This window comes from Phaenicophaeus curvirostris, chromosome 1 (genome assembly GCF_032191515.1).
Source record: "Phaenicophaeus curvirostris isolate KB17595 chromosome 1, BPBGC_Pcur_1.0, whole genome shotgun sequence".
In the NCBI taxonomy this organism is placed as follows: Eukaryota; Metazoa; Chordata; class Aves; order Cuculiformes; family Cuculidae; genus Phaenicophaeus; species Phaenicophaeus curvirostris.
In genome coordinates, this window is record NC_091392.1 from 84192044 (window position 1) to 84217426 (window position 25383).

Below are 25383 nucleotides of genomic sequence, written 5' to 3' on the forward strand. Positions count from 1 at the left end.
GATGTGCCAGGTTTAGGTTGGATACTAGGAAAAGGTTCTTCGCCCAGAGGGTGGTGGAGCACTGGAACAGCTCTGCAGGGAAGCAGTAATGGCACCAAGCCTTACGATGTTCCAGAAGCACTTGGACAGCACTCTCAGACACATGGTGTGAATGTTGGGGTTGTTCCATGCATGAATAGGAGTCTTTGTGGGTCCCTTCCAACTCAGGACATTCTATGAATCTATTATTCTTTAGCAGCACAGCAATTTTCCCTCTATGTTCACTGTATTCCTCATTCCCTCTACCAGGCTCATTTTGCTGTTCCTCAGCCAGCACACTGAAGGTTGTGATGAATTACACAGCCTTTGGGAAATATCCTGGTGAGATTTCAGTCTGAATGTTCAGGCCCTTAGCAAAATTTCCCCCCAGTTTGAACATCCAGATTCTTTGGAAAAATAAAAAAACCCCAGAAACCTACCTTCCTCCCACTACTTCCTAGCACCCCTTGGTACATGTGTCAAATGCAACCCTAACTTTAACACCAGCAGGTATTTCCTACTGAATGGGCCTTCTGCACTGGCATGGAGGACATGATAAGAAGCATGAAATAGAATGGGGAAGATGGATTTCTTTCCCTTGCTATCATCTGTCTCCTCTGTGGAGAGCAAATGAATGCTCTGCCTGGGCTCTGGACAGACAGAACTCAGCTGGGTTTTGAGCAGAGTGAGAGTAAAGTACTGAGCGGTTCACTAAAATCGCTCCCTGCCCATCAGCAAAGTTTGCCAATGGAAATCTCACCACAGAATTGATATACTCCATGCTTCTGTCCCCACTGTTGTTGTGTCACTACTGGATGGTTCAGGAGGCACCAACCTTGGCATATACTTTCCTGTAGGTTTTTGTGCTGTGGGGAGTGGCATATGACAGCCATTCACACGGGCGGCTTCTGGTGGGACATGCCAGTGGAAGTTCTCAGGCTTCAGCTTTCAACAGAAGAATGTCACCCAACTTGTCTTCATCAGTATTGGCTTGTGTGGCAACAGACAGGCTTTTGGACAGGTGTGTAAGCAAACTTGCTCTTCTCCTGGGCTTGACGGGATGAGAACATATACCCTCCTCTGTGCATGGGGAAAAAGGGTCTGGTTGCAAATCTGCATGAAGAGGGTCCTTTTTTACTGAACTTCCCTTGCGTCTAGCATGTGTGTCCCTAGAACAGGCTGCAGCAGCATCTCACACAGCATGGGGAGCTTCAGGCTTAGAGCCGATGGGCAGGCGTGCAGCTGAAGGCGTGCATGCAAACAGAGCGTGGTCAGTCTGTTGCTGTGAAATTATGGTAGCTTTTAGAACCTCATCGTGTGCCAGGGTACAAATTCCTTTTAAGCAGATGTAAAGAACGAAAAACACCTCAAGGATGAAAACCATCCAGAGAAGAAAAAATACTCAGATTTCAACATTCCCTACTGTGTGCATAGCCTGTGAACACTGTTCTCTAAACAAGGCAGCCGATGGCGACTTTGTTGCTCACATTGCCTGTGTTCATGCACAGTCTTCGGTTTGTGTCCTGGTGTCATTTTCACTTCATTCATTAAGCACTGCTATGCTTTCAGTGCTGTCATCTTCACCTCAGGGGCTATTGTGCTGGTTTTGGCCTGTAGGAATGATTCACTGGCACTAAAACTATTCGGCTCTTGAGATTATTTGAAACGTAGGCCATAACCGAAGTATTTTTCTTTATCCCTTCCTGCCATCTAGTGCCCGGTTTTGGTCGTGCATTTATACTTCAGGAGACTTTGGGTCTTTAAGCCACAACCAGCAGCCACGGGAAGTGACTGACTTTTAAGAAGCAACGAGCAACTCCCCATGCATCCAGGGGCAGAATGTGGTTTCCAAAGTTGTGGCCACAAGGATTTGTGTTTTCAAACTCTCTCTCTTTTTTTTTTTCTTTTAACCAGCTGTGCCATAGCTTTAATCAAAGATTGTAATTTGGAGGCCTTACAATTAAAGTTGGATTAGTTCTTACATGGCATAATTAAAATTTGAGCCCACTTTGAGATGGATGTAACAGATCCACAAAAGGTCTGAAATATAATAACTTGTGTGAATAGCATGATTCTTGGGGTTATGGACTTCTACTGCGCTCTCCTAAGCCAAAGCTCCGCTTCATCATCAGCAACAAGTGGAGGCAGCAAAACAAGGTTTTATGCAGTAATGTCACCTGTAAGTTTTATTCACCTGCCCTGGCAAAAGAACAACCAAGCAAAAACAGTAACAAGAGAATTATGGCATTTTCCCCAACACATTCACACCGTCCTTTCATCTCTGCTTACACTAAGCTTCAGGCCCATGCACCTTTCCACAGTGGTGTAGATTACCTTCTTGTCTGATGAGGAAGAGTACTGACATCTTCATGCCAGATGCTTGTTGTTACACGTGGAATCTGGGAAGGGAGAAATAAATTCTGCAGCATAACCCTACCCAATTCTGCCAGGCTGTCAAGGGGTACTTTTTCTCTCATCGGGCTGCAATAACAACTCTCTTACTTCCAAACTTTCCAGCATGGATGGAGGAGAAAGAGACATACCTTGTAAAACCAGAAGCACTTACGTCTGCTTTTGGGGGAGCGGGACAAGTGTCAAGAGTAAGGAAGTTCTGCTATGTTCTTTACTGAAGTCCTTACTGTTTTTCTTTAGGTACAGTCCACCCTTCTTGTGCTAGGTGCCCTGTCTTCAAGCTGGGCCAGGAAGAAAATAACCTAGTAGGAGGGCTGTAGGAACCAAAGCATATCCAATTTACCCATTTGTGTGTGTGCACATCTTAGAGCCCAGGCCTGTATATCTTCCTCATCCAGTCACCTACTAGCACACACGCTTCAGATATTCACCCACTCCTGCAATCATATTAGCACGTTTGGGGGCTATTTCTCCATCCCTAATTCCTCCATCTTCATCTTGTTTCATTTTCTTTGTATCAGGCCCACCAGTATCGTCACGACTAGTGCAATGCTCTGTGTAGGTGTGAGGCAGATTAATATGGCAAAGCACAACACTGATTATGGTGTGAAAGAGTTAGCCATGTATGCCATGTGGAATATTACAGCAGCAACACTTTGTTAAGCATACAACTACTAGCGACATAATCAATCAAGGATACATCTCATTGTGCTCTCACACTGTTCTCTGGAGGAACTTAGAAGCTGTTCTCCCCCTCCACCAAAGCAGGCAGGCTGGAGGTAAAGCTACCTCAGCTGGAGGAAACCAGTAGGAACCTAGTAGCTTGGTCTAGTGCAATGGAGTCTATGAAGAGTATTGTCCAGTATTTCCAACTGGGCAGAAAGGAGAGACTGGGACATTACTAAATATAAATAGCAGGGCGCTCTGTCACATTAAATACTTTACATGTTCACACCCTTGGCTGTACACAGCATGCTGGATGTTGGGGGCATTTTTATTTTCCTCACGACTGTGCTTTCCCCAAACGAAACCGTGTACCTTGCTTTTGTAGAGCTGAGAGTCCTGATGCACATGGTTACAGATCACATATACTGGATAAAGAGGGAATATTATACATAGTGGGAAAGATGAATATTATACATAAATGTAAAAGCAGTGTATAGTGGAATTGCCTAGTGCCTCCCATAGTCAGCTGAGTTGCAGTCTGGCAGGAAAAGCTTACAGAGGCAAGGCAGCACGCAGACTTCTGCTTAAGCCCCACCAGAGGTGATCTTCCCTTGTCCTTCTGAGGTGTCCTGGTTTCAATAAAGCGAAAGCAAATTCAGTCCAAGGCTCCCCAGACACAGTCCTTCCTCTGGAGGCACGTGTGTTACCCTGCCGGTGCTAGCAGTAAGGTGTGGTGGGGCTGTGTCACAGGGCTGTGTCTTTTTTGTCTTTCCCATTCACAAGCAAGAGGTGAACAAGTTCCTCTTTGGAGGGCTGGTGTAGTCTTCACAATCTTCTTTTGTTAGGAATGTACTGTGTTCTCTGTGACAGAGCCACCTCCAGTGCCTATAAAATTTCGGGAGTTAGCCGATGGCATGGAAGGCTCTGTCTCAGGGCTTGGTACCTCTTCTTTGGTTTCTCCCACTACTGACTCTTGTGAGCTGGTCTCTGGACTGGAAGCTGCCTGGAAGCTGGGCTCAGCACCGAGGGGCTCGTTGTTCTGCAGGGGAAGCAGGGCCCGGTGCCGCATCAGGCTGTCATCGCTGTTCTGGGCTTCCAGGGAGTTCCTATGCTTGGCATTCCTGTTGGCCATGGCGTTCTTCTGTGGCTCCTCAAAGCTCAGCGACAGGGTGACTGTGCCACTTCCGAAGCTGACTTTTTGCTTGCACCCACGCTGCTGCTGGCGCTGGCGCTCGGCAGAGGCTGGCAGAGGAAAAGGGTCTTCGTGGTTGCTTTTGCTGCTGATGGAGGAGGAAGGGGTGGAGCCGGTGGAGCCCCCCAGGCTGTTGGAGCGCTTACGTGACACGTTGCTCCGTCTCAGTGTGGCCCTGGCTGCCACCTTGAAAGCATGGGCGGCTGTACTGCAGCGCACCTCCTCAATTGTGTTGCGGGAGGGCTTGAAAAGGATGATGTAGACTTTGTTGAAAAAGATGCAGGCCAGGAGCCCAAAGCTGGCAGCCAGTATTGCAATCACCTCCACAGCAGAGACAAACTTGCCATATGTGCTGGCATAAGCAGGGATGAAGGAGATCCAGACAATGAAGAAGATCAACATGCTGAAGGTGATGAACTTGGCCTCGTTGAAATTCTCAGGCAGCTTTCGAGACTTGAAGGCAAAGAAGAAGCAGATAGCCGCCAAGAGGCACGTGTATCCAATGAGGAAGCCAAGGGCCATCAGAGAGCCTTCATGGCAGGTGATGAAGATAATCTCATCCTCCAGTTCGTGGTTTCGGTAACTGGATGGTGGGGCTGTGTAAAGCCAAATCACACAGATGACAATCTGCACAAATGTACACAAAAAGACCAGGAGGAACTGGAGGTTGAGGCCCCACCACTTTCGATGGAGGCTTGTGGGGATCTTTGCCTCAAAGACGAGCAGGACACGGTTAGTTTTCACCAGGATGCAGGAGATGCAGAGGACAAAGCTGATGCCAAAAGCTGGCTGCCGCAGACGGCAAGTCCAGTTCTGGGGCTCGCCGATGAAGAACAATGAGCTGGAGAAGCAGCAGAGCAAGGAGAAGAGGAGGAGGTAGGACAGCTCCCGGTTTGTGGCCTTGACAATGGGTGTGTTACGAAATTTGGTGAAGACTCCTAGGACAAAAGAAGTCAGGAAAATTCCCAGCACAGCAAAGAGAGTCAGAGCAATCCCAAAGGGCTCGGTCCAGGACAAAAATTCTATCTGCTTGGGGATGCAGGATGTGTGGTTCTCATTGGACCAGTGATCCTCAGGGCACTTGTCACAGGCACTTGCATCTGAAAAAAAAGTGACAGGGAGAGGGGAGATTTGTCAGAATGAGAGGCTGAAACTTATGGCAGGTAGCAGTGTCCTTCACCTTAAATACATGGAGTGTTCCCTTCGGGTGTCTGCAGGTTTCCAGAATCGTATGTTGGTGTCTCGGTGTTTTTTACACTGAAACAGCCAGCCTTCCATGGGCTATATAGCAAAACACAAAGCATGCTTAGTTCCAGCTTAAAAATGAGTCCTGCCCTGTACTCATGTTTTTTGAATTAATTTCTTGATAAAACTTGGATTGCTATCGGCTGTTACACAGGTTCTGTCCCTCTCTCTTTCTTGTTCCTTCATTTTTACCATCTATTTCTATTTCACACTTTTATCATCATTTGAAACATTCTGCCTGTCTCTGTTATAGAGAAAATTAAAAACGTGCTTGCCTCCTTAAGTGCTTTGAGAGCCTATTTCATATTCCATAGAGGCGAGTCTTACAGGTGTTTAAATTGCTTCCCTGAAGGCAGGCAATGCCCTTGACTTCCAGCACATCCTCATTTCATGTTGATATCGCTCTCCCCATACCCAGCAAAGCGTCCTACTGATACTTGCAAAGGGAAAATTGATGGCTCCATCTCCTTCCTCTACATGAACCTAGTTGTGCCTCCTGGGATGGCAACATAGATCTCCAATGGCTGCCAGGATCAAAAGGCAAGGACCTGCTGCTTCTGCTCTTCTTCTTTGACCAAATGGGTCTTGTGTGCTGGTGGGAAGAGTCATGACTCCCTAGATGGCAGTGGAAAGGGGCTGAGAGCAGTGAGTTGGAAGTCACAGGCTACCTCTGCCTTCAGGATCCCAGTGGCATATGGATGGGCTGCAGTGAGTTGTGGGAACAAACATTCAGAAACCTCCTTCAGAGCAATCTCTCCCTGAGGGCAAAGGATTTCAAGGGGTGATTGGAGGGAGCATTCGTGACCTGATACGATAATGCTTTCCTAAGGACTGTTTGCCTTACCTAAGCTGTTCATGTGAAAAACTTGCACTCGAAGCAAAAGCTCAGTCAGAAGATCCCATCACCACATTATTTAATTTACATCCATTCAGTTAATTTTTATTTTTCTTGTGCCTTTTACCTGGAGGCCTGTTGCAAACTGCAGGCAAGGAGGAGATAACTTCATATACCACTGAATTCAATTGCTGCTACCAGAGACAGGGGCAGCTCTTTAGCCCTGTGTCCTAAACATGTGCTTTCACTGTTGTCTTGAGATGACTTAGAGATCATGCTGTCACTGAAGGGAGTAAACTTGATCTCCCTTCTCCCCCAGGGCTGCTCATTCCTGCCCTCTGCTTTGTATTAGCACTAGAGGTTATGCAGCTTCTTGTTCTAGCTGGAAACTCAACCTGTCCTTTGTTATCAGGTAGACCAGAGACTTGACCCAACTTGCTCTATGGTTGCACAAGTACCAGCATTGCTCCCAGACAAAGGATGGCTGTAAGCAGCTGGGAAAGGACATGACAGATTGTCTCCTTCGATAGCATCACTGGGTGAGGCTGTTTGTAAAACTGCTGTCTGTGCCTATAAAACTGTCATGTATGGGAAATAAAAAGCATTATTGTCAGCTGAAATAGCAGCAGGAAACTGTGGAGTCAGAAGCCAGCTGCCCCCCCAACTCCTCAATTTTCACCAGCACAGTGGTGCTAGTTCCCAAAATGATGTGAAAACCACCAGAAGACCCCTATAGCACATGACCAGAATTGCTTCTATTTAATTTGAAAATGCTCCTCCCAGGTATCCTATACGCTCAGGCTAAAAAAATATCATTCCTGTCTGATAGGACACAGATTCTCCTAAAGGAGAACCCTTGTTCACTTTTGCAAGCATCTTACTGAAGTTTTTATATTAGGCAAGGTCTGCAGTGTGTGCTATGCAGAACCTAAGTCGCTTGACCCAAGCTCCCACTGAAGTCAACAAAATAGTTGTCCGTGGGTGTTTCATAGGACCCAGAAATTCTGTTCTATTGCAATGCCACTGCTGTTGTTGGTGGCCCCATAAAGGGAAATATTCCTCTCTGCTTGTGAAGTTAGGGACGAAATAAACTTTATTTCTTTGTAAAGCAGGAAAAAAAAACCTGACAACATGAGGAAAGGCTGGATGTAGACAGATAACTACAGAATTTAGGATTTGGGTAGGAAGGGTCTTCTTCTTCCTCTAGTTTTTTCTGAGGAACAAATGTTACTGCTACTGTGCAACGGAGTTTGCATGTGGCTGACTGAGAGAATTCCTATATATGCAAGTCCTTTTTCATGTTCACCGTCTAATTTTCCCAAAGCACAATGGACAGGCAGGGTTAGCAGAAGATAGGACCTGAGGACAACAGGACTCAACTCCTGTAAGCTTTTCGAAAGTCCCTCCAGACTTTCTGTGAAGCCACAAGGCATCCTGCAGCTGAGCACTGCAGGGGAACGACGTCAGCACAACTGCAGATAACACTCAGAGGGCTTGCATGGTCCTCTTCAAACCCCAAAGCAGCTCTGTGGGTATTACCTGTTTCATCACTGTACTCCCCATCGGGGCAGTCCACACACTCGAAGCAGCAGGTGGGCTCTCCCTCGATAATGCCCTTCCTCGTGCCTGGGAGGCAGTCCCTGCTGCAGTTAGAGAAAGGCACCTGCAAGAAAAGAGCCCAAAGAGGGTAAATGGTGGCAGTGCCCCACGTACAGCCTTCCTACAGCAGGACCTTGGGCTTACTCCAAGGGTGTTAATGCTTGATTAGCATGCTGGGTGGAAAGACTCAGGGTTTCATCTTTTCCCTCCACAGAACAGAGACATTTTGCACAGTAGTTGTTCCCCAACCCACTGCAGCACTATTTGTTTGAAAGAACACATCAGGGATGGTAAGGAAGATCAGCAGATCTTTGTAATCTCTGTTGTGTTGTGGGTACTGCGAACTGATGCTTGACTCATGATACACATATAAGAAGGTCATTAGATGGTTAAAAGAAAAGACAGTCAACCTTTACTGGTAGGAATCTGAGTCAGCCTTGGAGATGATAGGCTCTGACTGCTGATCCCCAATCCCATATATTACATACTGACTGCTAATGATTTGTGGGAATTAAAACAGTTTCTTGAAGTCCACCTCCTCCTGTTCTCCTGAAGACCCTCTCCAACCCAGAAAGGAAAAAGGTAAATTAATTAAACAAGAAGAGCTTTCATACGAAAGAAGGGCCTTGTTTTTAGAACACTGTACATCCCAAGATGCAGATCAGCAGGTATATGCAGATCCAAAGGCTTCCAGTCTTCTGCTGCTGCAAATGATGAGCTGGGGTCGCCTGCTGGTTGTGTCTTTATGCTGCGTGCGAGCCCACCTGGGCATGCTCATATCCTGGCAGCAAGTGGTTGCGTGGACATGCTCACCACATGCTAATGCACACAGACAACAGGGAGTTCAGCATAGTAATTGGAAGCTTGGGCCTTTTTTACACAGAAGCATGACCTGAGGTTGAGCACACCTTTTCCCAAACTGAATTAGAGAAAGACAGCTGATACAGAACATGGCTTTCTTTAGCTCGGGGGAGACAAACCCACAATTTCCACTGCCAGCAAAGTACATAACATGTACGTACTTAAGGGCTACCCTGATTAGAAGCTTCCATGCACCCTTCTGGAAGTTTTCTGGTAGTCTGTCCAAGTGCTGCTGAACTGCTGATCTCTGGGATGTTCCTGTGTGGATGCACTGAGGCAGTGAGTCTGGGGTATGGTTTAGAAATTGACCTCAGACACAGACAGTGGCCCATTTTATGTCTCAGGTATACACCTGCAGCTGAGAGCAATCATCATTGCCTGCCACTCTGAAGTTTAGCTGCATCACAGTTTGGGAACACTGTTTCTAAGGCTGCAATAATTAATTGGACAGACACGTATCCAGAGCAAAACTCTGTGGGTCCCCACTTGAAGGACTCTTTGCTAATGCCTATTTTGTTAATGCCTATTGCTATTAATATGGTTTGCTGTAAATTCCCATTCCTTGGGACAGCCTTTCAGCAGGTTGTGCATCCACCAAGAGGACTTCAGTCTAGACTATCTTCCCTTAGGCAGCCACTGATGATTTTGAACAGGGCTGAATCAGAGGCCTTACTGAAGTCATGCACTGCTTCTCCATTATTTACTACGCTGATTGATCTTCCAAAGAGGAAAATTAAATTGGTTTGGCATGATTTCATCTTGACAAATCCATGTTGACTTTTTCTTATGAGTTTATTATCCCCTAAGTGTTTATAAACTGTTTAATAATTTTTATTTAATCAAGTCTTTTAGTTTACTGAAGCTCTTCTCATTTGTGTGTAAGTCCCTTGACTCTCCTATATCTGCTTTTAAAAATAGGTATTACAATTGCCTTCCTCTAATCCTCTGAGACATCACCCATCCTCCACGTTGCTCAAAGATTAATTGCTAGTACTTTTGAGGTTGCTTTGGCTGCCTTTTTAAGTACTCTGTGGGGAATTTAATGAAGTTCTGCCAAAACACATCTGTCTATCTTACCTATTTTTTAACTTGTTCTTTTGAAAGTCTGGCCAATGTGAAGTCTGTTAAAATTAACTACATTTAGTCTGTTTTGAGGATGATGGAGGCACAGAAAGCTTCAGTGAATGAAGTACTGGCTGCTGTCTTTGGGCAGAGCCGTTTATCTGGAAGAAATTCAAACTCTATAGACTGGAAAAAAAAGCTGCAACAGACATAGAGATTACAACTCTCTCCAATGGCACAGAATTTACATGCCCTGGCATCATCCAGCAACATCCACTCACATGTGTAACAGTTTAGGACAGAGTATGAAGATAAACACTGTACTGCTGGAGGAATTTAGACCAAACTGACTGCTGGAAGAGGTGCCAGTGGCATTTGCGATGATCAGAAGAAGGGGTTAGAATACCACGAGGTTTTAATTCTACTTGTAGTTTGGGCTCAGAGTCTCCAGCTGGGCTTAGAAAAGCCTGAGGACAGTATTCTGTGGCAGCATGCTCTGTGTGACCCACGCTTCCTTCAGTGAGCTCTGGATTTAAACCACGAGTGAGGCTGGGGTATCTGGAGTAAGGGTAAGACTTAACTGATGGTATAACTATATTAGGTAAAAGCAACTTCTACAGAAACAGTTACCTGATCTGTCATGGAATGTGAATAATCACCTGGAAGTGATTTGCCTCGTTCATTAATCAGGTGTTGATTTAACATGTCTAAACATTGCAGCAGGGCCTGGCAGAGACATTCCTAAGCTGATGCTCCCTGTGTTGCCTTCCAAGCCACAAGCCAGATCCCCTCTGGGAGCCAGGATTTCTGTATAGGCTGGAGTGGGCTGCTGCTGGCTATGATGGCAGCGTACCTGGCTCTTTTCCAGAGATCTCTGCACAGAGATCACGTGGGGGATACACAGCACTGGCTGCAGGCAAAAATACACTTATGCTGAGAAGATCTAACATATACAAGAAAGTGGAGAAGGATGTAGGCCTGACTAAATTCAATTGCTACATCATGTACTTCTAAGAGTGAACAAGCACATTGTGATGGAGCAAAAAAAGGTAGCAGGTACTGGTGTGTTCCACTGTTTGAGCACCATATTCAAGTTAACTGGGCGGATTGACAGGGCTTGGTCTGTTTGTTTTGCAGCACAAGGATATGAGGAAGGCGCTGTGACTTGGAGGGAAATGCCAGCAGAATGAGTTGCAAATTTAACTAGAAGGAGAGGCACTTCTTGATACAGAGGTAGTGGGAGTGGAAGAGAGGGCTGTTTCCAGCAGTGAAAATAATGACCTCAGGAAAGCTTGACTTAGTCATCAACCAGACTTACATAATACATGTCTCATCCTTGTGGAAAAAGCTTTAAAAATTCCAAGCTAACTACTTGGGTCAGAAAAAAATGTATTATTTGAAGCATTAATTCCCAGGCTCATCAAATGTATAGGAAAGGAGAAGCAGCTGCCCATTATTTCCAGAAATGTGTAATGGGGGCGTGAAAGACTAGGGCAGAGACCATGTATACCATAAGATGAAGGGGTCTTTTAATAAGACATGGAGCCACAATACAGTATTGTGCAGGGTTAGTTCAAATTTCACCTGGGGAAAACTTGGGAAACATTGCTGTGAAGATCTAAGTACTTACCTCCTTAGAGAATCCACTCCACAGGATCTTGTTTTCATTAATAAAGAGCCTCTCCCCTTTCTTGGCATAAACATTGTAGTGCCCAACTTCTTCAAAGACAACTGAGCCATCCTCTGGAGACAGATGCCAATTGATTATTGAGTAATTCCCTACCAGGTCCCCAAACTCATCAAAATCCACTTGCTCCCCCATATTATTGGTGAAATTTAAGTGGCGCAGATGCTTGAGAACCTAGAGGGAGAGAGAGATACACACCATGAATGCCTGTGTGTCACAACCCTACCACAGCACACATCTGCTATGGGGACAGAACTGGAAATAATCACTTTACTACACTCCTTAATCTATTAAAAATCACTTACAACATCAGCAGGCTTTCTCTCATAGATACCACATGTAGATGCAAAGCCTATACAAACCTCGTAAGACAGCACAAGATATCATGGACCTCAGAGTGGCCAGCCCTCATCTGTAACACTTTGCTTACTAGCTGCTACTCCATCAGCCTTTTAGCATTCCTTTCAAGTCCCTTCCAGCCACCCCTGCAAGCCCGCAGCTCCCCTTTAGAGGCAGTGAAGTGGCAGCAGCCACTGAAGTGTTTCAGTCACCCACACTCTTAACACTGCTCTTGCAACCACTCTGCTTAACTGTGCTCAGGTGGCATAGCTCATCTCTGAATGATCAATCACTCAAAAATGGGAATGCTTGAGAAACAATTCAAACTTGATTTTCTATTGAAAAACCTCAGGCCCAATGCACCTCTGTAAAAAACAACAAATCAAGCTTGTTTGCTACATGGCAGGCCTAGATAATCCATACCCTGGTGGTTTTGGCTCTTGTCTCCTGGCTGTATAGTTTCAAGTAATTACATTCTGCCTGTCCCCATGTGTTGGCTCCTGTAATTTTCATCTCGTGCCTTAAACTGTCATATGCTGCGGACAAAAGCAGTTTATCCCAGGAACAATTGCAGCTGCAAAATTCACAATCTAGATAGCCTGACAGGTAGACCAAAGAAACTGCAGCATGAAAGGAAGACAGTACTGGCAACTATGATATAATTCATTCACATCATATTTTTCTTCAAAAGTTAGGTCCTGGTTTATGCACTTATCAGATTTCCTCCCCTCACCTCCCATTTAATAGATGTTATTAGTACGTTTCTCTGCAGACCTTGTCTCTGGAAAGCTAGGTGACCTGGCTGTCAATTGTTCCTAGAACACTGGGTTGCTCCTGTGGTTCTAGTGTCTGTGACAGCCTGTATGCCCAGTCCTCTCTCTCTTACCTGAAGATGCTAAAAAAAAAAAAGCCCTGGATGGTAAAATGTATGAAAAAACAAAATGAATTCAATTTGTCTGGTCAGGCAGAGCCTTCTTCACCTGATAGACAGGGAACAGACAATATTATTTTGATGAAGCCTTTTCACGTGGAAATACAGGGACAGAGGAACAGAATCGCTTCATTAATTCCTGTCAGTTTTGCTACATTGTCTCATTTTTCTCTGTTTCCTTTTGGGATCCTCCTATCTCAAACTAAAATCCCCTGAGCTACTAAAATACTTTCTTCTCACTGCCTATATCAATGTCATCCTGAGAGAGTCTGGAGAAATCATAGTAGTACTCCACAGGATGTGTCTGGCAATACCTTTTTAGCTTTGTGTGATGTTGATGGAAGTACATAAAATTGCTGCCATAGTATTCAGTCTTTGAATAATGGATGAGATGGCAGAGGCAGGGTTTTTTTCCCTGTCTTTCCCTTTCCTGCTGTAGACCAGCTCCCCCATAAAGTGTGCGGCTGCAGTGATCTCACCAAAGAGCCAGAGAAGACCTCACCTTCTGATGGACATGGCAAACGAAGGTGCTCTGCTCTGGAACTTTGCTGTGATCTGGGGCATTGTGCGTTGTGGGGAAGAAAAGAGAAGACTGCTCTCCTCTCCTCCCTGTCATCCCTGAAGGGCCCAGGAAAATGTTGCTTGCCTGGTCCAGCATGGAACAGAGCAAGAACAAAGCAAAGGCAGCTCTGAGGTAAAAACGGGTGACACAGGGTGTGCAGGTCCATAGTGGCGTCTGTACTGCATCAACTCACTTTGGCCTTGCCTGCAGTGGGGCTGCAATCTAGGACATGTTAAAGGAACCTCATCTGTCAGCAGTGTAGGTCCCAAGCAGGGAACCTGCATTCCTCTGCAGGCTCTAGCAGCCACCACAGGGTGACACCCACAGCTTTGACATCCAGGTCAGATCTGAGTCATTATGATGAGCTGAAAGCCATGTTCCTTCCTACACCAACACATTGTCATGCACACTGCAGCACTCTGTTGAACAACACTGTGATGCCCTGACTGGACATCACTGCTGGATCCACTGTTATCTGTATAGACAGGAGGGGCAGACCTTGAACGTCTTTTGACTACAGTTACTATATACTTTAGGAAGCAATCTTGCAAGAGCCATTTGGAAGATTCTTCAGTTCAAGTCCTGCCTCTCTTGGCCATCTGCAGTGGCAGGAGGCTGGCTGGTCTTGCGGTCAATGAGATGAATGGTAGAGAAACTTCTGGATTCTCTGGATGCATTATTATTTATTTAATTTCATAACATTCATCTCAATTAGTCTATTCCTTTGTCTTACCTCCTGGCATTAGGTTTCTTATAAAGTAATACATACACCTGGTTACTGGTGGAGTTTTGTAGGATTAGATTAGCAGCGTGTTTTCCTTGGTCACTCCCCTCAACACCACACCAGAGGATTCAGGTTATAAACAGTTACATGTATGAGCTTGTGTCTCTGTCAGGTGGGTAAATATCCATGTTTACAAAAACACTGATCTGCATCTAATGTTGTCTCTCCCTAGGCACAGAATGGCAGCTTCAGCTATGCTAAGGAGCAGAAGAGTCCAGGTGTATCCATTGATGAAGGAAAGAAGTGTGCCCTACTTACAATTCCAAATGGAGGGGCAATAGGAACAACAAGAATAATAACACTCATTTTATCTTTCCAGTAAATACCAAAGTTGGCCTTCAAGCCTACATTTCTGAGGGGCAGCTTGTGAAATGGTAACTGAATGGCTGTTAGGATATGTTCCTGTTTAAGGCAGTAAGAAAAACCTAGGATGCTATCTGTATATCACACAAGTTCTGCTCTCTATAGGATGAAAATATGGTTTAATCAGTCAAGTAATATATGAACACTAAACTTTAAAAGAGGAAGCTGAAGACTCTGAATAACTACAGCACTCTTTTACAGGCACTGGTCTATCAATGATTAGCCAAAGGCTTTACAGTTAAAAATGTGTCACTGTGTTTTGTAACTAAAGTTAGAAACGTAAATACCCAGGGCTCGATCCACAAAGACTTAAAAGACCCTGCTTCAGTGAGGGCAAGAGCACGTGTCAGGAGTGCATGCATCATATCCTGGAACCAAGAGTTTATGAAAGAAGTGGTGACCTTACAGCTTGAACACACTGTGAGCAGCTGGTGGAAGCTTGTGGGGAGAGGTTTGTGCGAGCTGCTGCCTTCATATATTTATTTCCTTAATTTTTTTCTTGGTTTCATTTTTGTTTTTCCTCTCTTTCACAGGCTCCATGATGAATTACAATTAGAACACTTATTATCAGAAAGGACTTGCAAGCTGCCCTCTGCTTCACCCTCCCATTACTCTTGGTAAGGCTGTTCCAAGCCACATAGCACCTCATGCTTCATCCAGGCTGGATATTCTGGGTCATGTGGTTTCTACTCTTATGGAAGGATCATAAAAACATAATATAAATACAGTTGTATTGGGTTGGACTAGCAGCCCATCTCCCTGAGATCTGTTCCTGACCATGGCCAACAGCAAATGCCTACACAAGAGTAGAAGGGGATGTGATACTTTCCCAGAACAGTCTCACACATTTTGCAGCCCATTGACTTCCTGAGACAAAGGTCTTTGTACTTGATAACCCGCCATGTATTTTTCTTCCATGACATCACATATTTGTGTTGTTCCCCTGTGCAGACTTTTCACATCCACAGCCTCCTACATCAAGGAGATCTACATTTTATGAGAAAAGTACCTCTTCTTGCCTGCTGGAACAAAGCAGCTACTAATCAATTTTCATTCCCTTTGTGCTTATGTTGGAAGAGGCAAAGAACTGTCATTTGCTAGTCATCTTTTCCATGCCTTTCAAGATTTAAAAAATTTCTCCATATCTCTCTTCAGGTCCCTCTTCCCCAGGCTGATGAGCCCTATTTCACTTTGCTGCTTCTTGTACAGAAGCTATTCCATTGACCCTTCTCCAAACCTTCCCATTCTCCTTCACCAGTTCTGAAACCAGCATGTGGAATTGAAGTGAGATGCACCAAGGGTTAGTGAGTTGCCCCCAAGGACTCTGTTTACCTTTCTGTCCCTTTTTTCAGTATGATTACTCCTAACAGTTCACTTGTTCCTATGACTACTACTCAGCCAGACCTGAGGAGTCCACCAAATCACCTGTTAAAGCTTGAAGATATCTTATTTGTCATTAGACAGAACTGACCATTTATTTTTATCCTCTGGTGACTATCTTTCAACCAACTGTTCGTCCATGTGAGGACTGAATTTAGTGAAAGACTACCAGAAGCCTTTCAGAAGCTTGAGCATCGTCTATGAATAGGAGCTCTCTTACCCACATGCATCCCAAAGCCTTCAAATGAGAACTTCAGAAGGTTTGTGAGGTAGGGCTTTTTTTCCAAAAGTCATAATTTCTCCTCCTCAGTATATTCTACTTTTCCTTCCTTATTTTTTTTTCAGTACAGTTTCTAATAATGGCCTCAGTCAGTCTTTGCTAGTCCCATGGATCTCCTCTAGAATCCTTTAGAAAATGGATGTAAAATCTGTCAACTTCAAAGTCCTCAGGGCCCAAGACTGTTTTAAGTGAGGGGTTGGTAACCACAGCCACCGCTTCAGCTACTTCATCTGTGAGTTCTGGCATGTCATTCACTGACACCAAAGCATTAAGGCTCATTTTTCTCTTGTGTCCTGTAGCTTTTTCTACAGTCACTTCAATATCAGACAGATCCTCTACATGGCCCCCATAAATAAACCAACTTAGGAACTTTCTCAAGTTTGTCCATAAAGAGCACACTTTTCTTCTGCCATGGCCTTACCTTGTCTTTTGAAGTTAATATCAAATACTCAGACACTCGTAGTGCCGAAGTGTTTTAAAAAGAATTTATGAGCTTTTGCCTCATTTACAACCTGCTCTTCATTCTATTTTTTTGGCTTGCCTTATTTTATTTTTACATTTAACTTGCCAGAGTTTATGATCCTTCTAGTTTTACTCCCTCAACATAACTCAGCTGTTTGAAGGATGCTGTCTCACTTTTAATAAACACCACTGAATACTTTTGTTTTGCCTTGCCACCTTGCTGTTTCTCCATCTTTTCTTGATCTGCAGTAGACATTAACTTTGTGTCACTAGTACAGCTGGGGAGAGGGAATTCCCCCACACTTAATTTGTAAACGCTATGGGGCAGCAGTGTGCGTGTGCATGAATGTCCAAACCTGAAATTTTCTACTCTGGAGCACAAGCTTGCAAGCTGAAAGCAGTACATACTGGTCGTGCATTTTGATAGCAGCTGGACTGAATTAAAATGGGGAATGTGAGCAAGATAGTGAGCAGGTTAAAGGCTTTAGTCTTGTTAATTCTTAAATAAGCATCAGTATACAGATCAGCTATGGGTTGTTCTTTACTCTCTCACAATTGTGGCAGGATCTTATCTAGTCTTCATGTACCAGCATAGATTTAATATCCTTGGCTCACTTATGGACTTTGGTTTAATGTGTTTCCTTGCTAGGTCAAGAGGTCCTGCAAGGAAACTGAACCTGGGCATTTACAAGTGCCTGTCCCAACAAAAGACAAATGGTTCTCCCTCCTACCTACAGCTGCAAGGAATCCTGCCTTGATAGTTAACATACATTTTCCCACACTGATTTTTAATTTCTGCTTATGTAGACATAACCAGACCTGTAAGACAGTTCTGGACTGATGAGCATCAAATTTCCCTTTGTTTTGGTAGGGTGCCCATCGTGAGAGCAGTGAACAATTCCACCTCATAGTTCAATGTGAAGACAAAAAGCTGGTGATGGCACTGAAGATGGCAGGTCCTCCCTTTCATTCTGAATTGCTGAGGGTTCATTCTCCCTTCATGTTTCAGATTCCTAGTCAAGCACCCGGAGAAGATATTTTCATAATGCTGTAATAGGCTTAAGGACTTGAGAGCTCGGCTATCTCATTAGCCCAGTGGTCATGCTGTACAGGATTTGATTTCTGCCAGTGGTCAGGTATCAGTAAAAAAAGTGCCCATGCCAGTTCTGAAAGAGCCACTTGTAAAATACTTTAAGAGAAATGTTCCCTCAAGCAATAGTTTGTTCTTTTTCTTTTTTTCTTTCTTTCTTTGTTTCCATCTATCTATGTGTCAATCTTTATTTAAATTCTAGCAGAGGTCTAATTTCTACTGTCTATATCAATGTTTAATTCTTGCTGTGTTCTCTACTTTGGATTATCTTGTTCTGTCTGTTTTTTACGTGGGGGCAACTCTTAGGCTCTCCCAAAGGCAGCGCTGTCATCACAGTATAGACGAATTCTGACACAAATGGCTTAGAAGGTAGGAAGGCACTGGCCTTAGCCCCTTGAGTCAGTAACTTTTTTTCCAGAAGCCTGAGTTGGGGGAAGGTGAACTGCACTCAGGCGTTATGCTTAAAGAATTCTTCTTGCTGGCAGGAGTGGAATTCTCCCTCCTCCACTATAATCTCTCCTCCTCCCCTGCCCATTGTGCATCGTGGGGGACAACATGTAGTGCTGAGGATTGTTTTTAAACCAAGATGTTGGCATATGCCAACAGTGTTAACCTTGCCTCTTTCCAAAGGCCAGTCAAAAGATAACCAAGTTCTTCAGTCAATGGAAGACATGATTCATTACTGTGCAACACCTGCGACATTCCACCTAAGCTGCATGGTTTCTATTGGTTTTCTGCTCTGAAGAAGTGACTGTTAATATTGTTTGTCCACTGTAACACAGGTGAAGAAGTTTAAAGGAACCCAGGAACAGAGCTGGGATTGTTGCTGTAAATATCTCACAACAAAATGGGATTTCTTTCTCTTACACATGTCCGGCGTCATGCACAAGGAGTGACAGGCCTGTAGTTGGGATACTGGACAACTCATGCTAAAATAATGAAGAACAGTCATTATCTACTGTGCAAGGACTGGGCTGTACTCCAGGACCGAAACCGTCATGTTGGTAAAAGTGCAGATGAACAAAGGGAGATAAACTCTGGAAAAAGGGGTGGTGTCAAGGACTTGAAGAGAAAGAACACTGATAGTCAGCCAGAGATTCATTGACAATACTGCAAAGGAATTCTGGCAAGTTGGGGTGGATATCCCAGCTCTGGTGAAAGGCTAGATCTGCCAGTGACCTCTAAAATAATGTGGAACGAAGAGTTTAGCTCAAGACTCAGGAATAGCTGTGCAAAGGCTGAAAATAACTCAACATTCAAAGCTCATGTGTTTTGATAAGAATCCTCATAAAGATAGGTAGGTCAATGGACAGCACAGCTGAAGGCTAAATGTGTGACAAATACAACGTACCATATGTTGGCAGTAATAATTTAATCACAGAATCACAGAATAACCAGGTTGGAAGAGACCCACCGGATCACCGAGTCCAACCGTTCCTACCAAACACTAAACCATATCCCTCATAATATTCATATTTATTTGAAATTAAACTAACTACTCAAGACAAAGGTCCATTCATTAGGACAGCTCAGTAAAAAATGCTCTGTGCATTATGCAGTTGAAAAAGCAAACAAAATATTGGGATATGAATGTAAAAAAGACAATGACACTGAAAATATGGTGCTAATGTGTACATCAACAGTACAGTTTCCTCTAGAAAATGCAGTTAGTTCTAGTTACTTGATCAGAAAAGAAGAATAAAATTAAAGGAAGATTAGAGAGGTCCAGAGGTGGTGATGATAGGTCTTAGACAGTCAGTCTGACTTCCATTTGAAGAGAAATGAAAGTGTAGGATTATTTAACCATTTATGACGCGTGTCATCATTTGTAGGAAAGAGGTGGCATAATCTCACAGAAGCAGAGGCCCCTACCCCTGCAAAGCTGACTGACTTTATTCAGGACTCCAGAGAAGCACAGGACATCTAGCTGCCATGACAAGATGTGATGAACTGCATATTTTAACTGATAATTGGTTTAATTTGGTTCTGTTTCCATCATGGCTATAAGATCCCTAGGCAGCTGAGAGATGGATGTCTCCCTCTCTTCCATTGACTAGTGCCTTCTGCTCAAGGAGGGGCAGCAACAGTGCTGATGAACAGAATGCATACATTTTGTTTCTCTTTTGTGAGAGAGAAGCAGGCCCTCCAATAGAAACCTGGAGAAATTGGGAGAGGGAGGAACTTGGAGTGTATTGGAATCACCTAATTTACTGCTCAGTGTAAGGTGCTTGGTGCTTCCTTCATCTCATGCTATGCTGTGAGTGCTCAGTCTGCTTGTGAACTGATGAAACTGAGAGTTTCCTAGGACAAGGACCAGCTGAACTGCCTGTAACTGGGCTCGATGGGTTAGCTTCTGTGGTTTCCTAGCCAGCAGCCAAGAGACACTGCTTTGCTGATTCCAGACTGCAGCAACTTTGACACTTTCTTCACAGTAAAAGGTGACAGAAGTAACAAATTAATAGCTACTACCACAGTAGAAGCAAGTGACTTAAGCCAAAAATGTCAAAAGCATGCATTTCAAAACAGGACTTGATATAAAATGGGACTAATCTGATTTAGGGTCAGACTTATTACAGTACTATGTTTACAAGGATGTCCAGGAAGAATTCAAACCCACAGGCCTAGTGGATTTCACAACAGAGGCTGCACAAGTCAGGTATAACTGAGATGCTTTAGAAAATCCCATTAAGTATGTACTGGTGTTTGCAGAAGCCTGGATGCCATTGCAAAACTGGATTTAAAATGCTTCAGAAGGACCTGTATGCTGAGTCACAGAGGTTCACGAATTAAGAAATGATTCCACAGTATTTTGGCATCACATAGGTGGTTTTTCATACTTAATAAGTATCAGTTAGGACATCTCAGGACACAATAAGTATGGGACCAGGATATTTTGCTTCCTGAAGCTCCTCCAAAACTCGTGCTGGCTATGTGCACACCTGCTGTTATAAGTGCACGACAGAATGCAAGCCCTGAGCTTCTACTACTTAATGCAAAGCTGATAGCTAACAGCACGTTGCTTAAGCATGCTATCATAAAGGATAATGATTTTGCTAAGCGTGACATGACTGGAAAATGCAGCAAGAAATTTTCATGTTCTTGGCCTTAATTGAATCCACATGATATATGAAGAAATAAACAAAGTGGGAATATCCTCTGCATACATCTCAACTATAGGCTTTTCTGAAACCAAAGATTTACATAGGGAAACATTATATGAAATCCAGTCAACAAATATTCAGTGCAAATACATTCTTTTAAGTCAAACTTCAAAATATGACCTTCAAGTCACAGTCCATTTTTCATTGTAATTACTTTTTTAACAGGAATAAGGGGAAACAATTTTGAGTCTGTCAAAATGCTTGTTTGGACAGTGTTGTTTCAATTAACTGCAATTAGTGAGTCTCACTAGTTCCAAGGGAGAAGAGAGATGACAAAAGAGGTTTTCCATCTAACATTTTCTCCTTTTTCTCTTTTAGATTAAGATTCAGCTGTATAATGTTAGCCCAATATATTTGTATGGCCCAAGGTGTGACGTTGCATCACTATTTACCTAGAGTCCAAAAGAATCCTTCCTACGTGCAATTTCAGAAGTCCCTGTAAGTTCTGGTAGCTCCAGATTCAGTTCAGTGCCTTCCCAAACAGTCTTCTTTTGATCTACTGACTGCAGCAGATTTCTTCTGGAGAAAAATGTCAGAAGTGACAGCATCTCTCCTCTCCTTGACAAATACCATGAGCATTAATGCAGTTCCTAGTACTCAGGACAAAACTCAGAGCAGCAAAACAAAAAATAACGTCTGTGGAGAATGCCTAGATGTAGAACATAATGCTGTACAAAATCAAGCAGGCTTCTGACGAGTCTCTGCCCCAGTGATATACAAGCATAGGCCAGTGATGACAGAGGTCTCTGTACCCAACACAATGGAGAAAATCCATGGACAAGCTAGAGGAAAGGACTGAATGACTGTACTGCACGCATGCTAAACCCATTATCAGTTCAGAAATTTTAGCTGTGTTCAGTAAAACAAAAGCTCATTAATTAAGAGCTAATGATACATTGCTATCCCCATCATGCAAATGAAGCTCAAACAGCAGTATTTATTATAGGGTGCTCTAAAAGCACTAATCCAACATAGATCATTCAAACAAGGCTGCAACACACAAGTATTATACTAATGGAAGATAGAAAATAAAAAAACCTGGAGAACAAAGAGGAAAAATTGACAGGCAAAATATTAAGAAATCTCTTGAATATGTTAAAATTGAAAGGTGCCATGTATGCCAGACCCTCATGACATAAGGCTGTGTAAGACAGCTAGAGAGGCTGGAAAGCTAAACAGACAGGTAAGGAGGAGCAGGAAAGCTAAATAAATGAGGTGTTATTGCCCTTGCTATCAGAAAAAAAAAAAATCCTTGACATTCTTATCCCAAAGGCACTTGATTTGGAGCCATAATGTGACGTTAACAGAGGTCAAAGGTTCTTAAAAAGAGATTAGAGAGCCTGAGCAATTCAAATTGGATCTAAAAGGATGACAGAATCGGACAGTTCATCACAGCACTCCATGAGCAATAAAAGGAGAGCTAATACAGCAGATTTATGATATGCACATAAAAATGGCATTGGCTTTGAATGGCAAAGTCAATATGCTATCTAATATTATTCCACAGCAATTCTGATCCACCTTTCTGGTGCATGTGCACTCCCAACAGTGTGCCTGGAGTCTCCCCCTGTGTCAGCCTGTGCAGGATATGAATCAGAGCTCGCCCCTCTTACAGATGCTTGACTTTCTACTCAGTGGGCCACTCCAGAGTCAGCCTCCAGCTGCATAGCGCAGACAGTACTATAAAAGGCAGAGGGATGCCCTCTGTAATGAAAGGCAGGTTAGCCAACATCAATCCCAGGAAAATAATGGGAAAACAGAGTTTTGGGTCAAAGATCAATTAAAACAAAATTATAGGACAAACTCGTCAGTCGTATTGCTGCCAGTCAATAAGGCTTTGAGGAATACAGATCTTGTTAAATCCAAGCTTGGTTGACAAATACACCCATTTAGAAGTGAAATATCTAGGCTTTATGTTTAATGCAATGCATCCATTCATGGACCAAGCATTGCCCGAGAGATCTGTAAAACCAGATATCAACAGAGACAGATCATCAGTTCACGGGGAGTATTTCCAGCCTCAGTAAGCAAGTCACTATTATCCAATATGTTCATCAATACTCTGACAGCAAATACAACAGCACTGCTGGGAAAATCTGCTAGAAATGCATGGATTAACATGATGGTAAATAATAATTAAGACAAAGCATTCCCCCAGATAGTGCTCTCACATCTGTGTTTAATGTAGTGAAATTCAGACTTATGTATTAAAGCATAACAAATCTAGCCACAGGCACAGAAAGGGTACCATATCCTGCAAAGTTTTACTGGTAACTTAATGAGACCTTTCCATTGCATGCTGTGGCAGAGGAGGTTAATGTAACTTGAGCACATATAAATGAAGAAGTAGTAAGTGTATGTAAAAGTAGGGTTTTTTTTTTTTCCACTATCTGACTGTTAGAACAATACTGAATATATCTCAAAAAGAAGGATGAATAAATGGACAAGATACAGAAATAACACAGAAAACGTATGACTGAACACAACTCTGTTTAAATTATCAAGATAAGATAGAGGAATAATTTGATCAATATGCATAAATATCACATAGAGAAAAATCATGAGTACTTCATCTGTACTTTTACATCTAATAGAGCAAGGCCAAGAAAGGACCAATGAAACTAAAGGTCAGTTAAATCTCAGCTAGAAATAAGACGCGATTTGTGACAAGAGGTGTGACCTGCCATGGATCATGCTACTAAAAAAAGGTCTGCTAGCCAGCATGTCTTTGGGGAAAATAAATCTACTTGACTGGCAAACACAGCCCTTCAGAAGTGAAATACCTAGGCTTTACATTCAGTATGAAGCATCCATTAGCTGGATTAAGATTACTTTCCTGAACGTGGCATAAATTTACATAGTTTATTATACAAAGGGTTTCAAGCTACACGATCCTTTGGATATTGACTCTATTTAAACATTTTTAGGTTCCTGCTAAGGCTTTGTGGACAGAGATGGTCTCTGAGCAGACAAAGGCAATGGCACAGATACAGTGAGAGCCAGCTGTCAGCGCTGTTAGATGGTATTTTCTACTGTACTCTGTATACTGATGTCTTTACCTACAGCCACAATATTAAAGAACCATGACGGCCACCCTGTCCAGAGTTGATGTCATAATTGTTTTGGTTTTCACTGGCAATAAATATAATATGAAGAAATCCATTTGGTACAATGGCCCTGGATGCTGTGTGTACTGATGATGAAGGATCTATTGGCAGAAGTCCTGCCTGAGTCAATGACGTTTTAATGCTCTTAGGATGTCACCATACTGCACAACAGCTGTTATGTGAAGTATTTAAAAGGTTAAGATAGGGCCCTTTTTATTAATTTAATTCTAAATTTGATGCTAAATAATATATAATTAATTGTCCAATTAGTAAGGCTAATAATAGAGCCAGTGGCTATCCTACAAGCTCAGTGTTTTCAAATAGCATAACTCAAACCTGATTGAAATGTCTTTTCCAGTAGGTGTTTAATGCTGTCTCTACCCAGCTGAGCAGAGAACAAGTCTGTGTATGCGTACACACTTGCCATTGCTTTCTCTTCACAGCCCTTTATGGATTAGTCTCGTCAAAATCCCAACAAGGTCTGAAACTGCATCCTGCACAGAATGCTGCTGATATTGATTTGAAGAACTGTGCGTGTCTGTGGTCTAGGAGGCAGTCACAGCTTTTGGCTTTCGACTGTAAATTCTTTCTTATTTGGAACCATAGGATGAATTACTTCAATGCTTGGATAAGACATATCTCTGTGTTAGAATGACAACCTGGGGGTCATTTCTTTTAACAGTACAATGGTAATTCATCGAATCTGAGTTCCGTGGTTATTAATAATATATTCAAGAACTACTGTCCATTTAAAAAAACCCAAGTCCTAAAGTTTCTGGTATTCACACTGAGTTGACTGAACTCATGTAACCGTTTCAGACATCTAGAATGGGCATCTGTTGCCTATGTGGTCAACTGAAGTTCCAGTGGATCCACTCTCTGTTTTGTCACGTGTTCCATTTAGCTACTAGCTTAAAAGTGTTCTTTCCATTTCCTGTATCAATTTAAGTCTCAGCCAACAAAGAAATCTCTTGTCAAGCCTTTGATTTCTACAGTTCTTAAATAACCTTCATGTAATTTCTCTTAGAGACACAGGTAAATGTCCTTTCTGGGCAAAGTATTGCTTCTGCTCCAGTGAGGAGATAGCTTTTTTAATTCAATAAGGCAAAAGGCTCCTTTAGTAATTAGTGCTCCTCCAAACCTCACCCACTGCGTGGAGCAACCTTGTCCCTCATAGTGCACGAAAGTTTACTTTTAAGATAAAACTATGTGACTAGTTAGTAATATATCTGTGAAGATGGCTGACCACCCAGAAAGAAAAGAAATAACAAATTATACTATGATTATCACACCTTTGAACTTAGATTGAACTCTACCTTGAGATAAATGGAAATTAGCCAAGTCAGA

The 25383-nt window shown here is 43.1% G+C and overlaps 1 protein-coding gene across 2 annotated transcripts in view; it reads right to left on the reverse strand.

The window, feature by feature from the left end:
* Positions 1–3924: 3924 nt before the first annotated feature.
* Positions 3925–25383, reverse strand: part of LOC138725395 (extracellular calcium-sensing receptor) — a 79793-nt gene continuing 58334 nt past the window's right edge. For both annotated transcript variants that reach the window (XM_069866299.1, XM_069866308.1), the window contains exons 5-7: positions 11521–11751; positions 7908–8031; positions 3925–5388 (exon numbers count right to left, since the gene is read on the reverse strand). In XM_069866299.1, coding sequence (XP_069722400.1) covers positions 3938–5388; positions 7908–8031; positions 11521–11751 — 1806 coding nt within the window. In that variant the 3' untranslated portion in view covers positions 3925–3937. The remainder of the gene's footprint in view (positions 5389–7907; positions 8032–11520; positions 11752–25383) is intronic.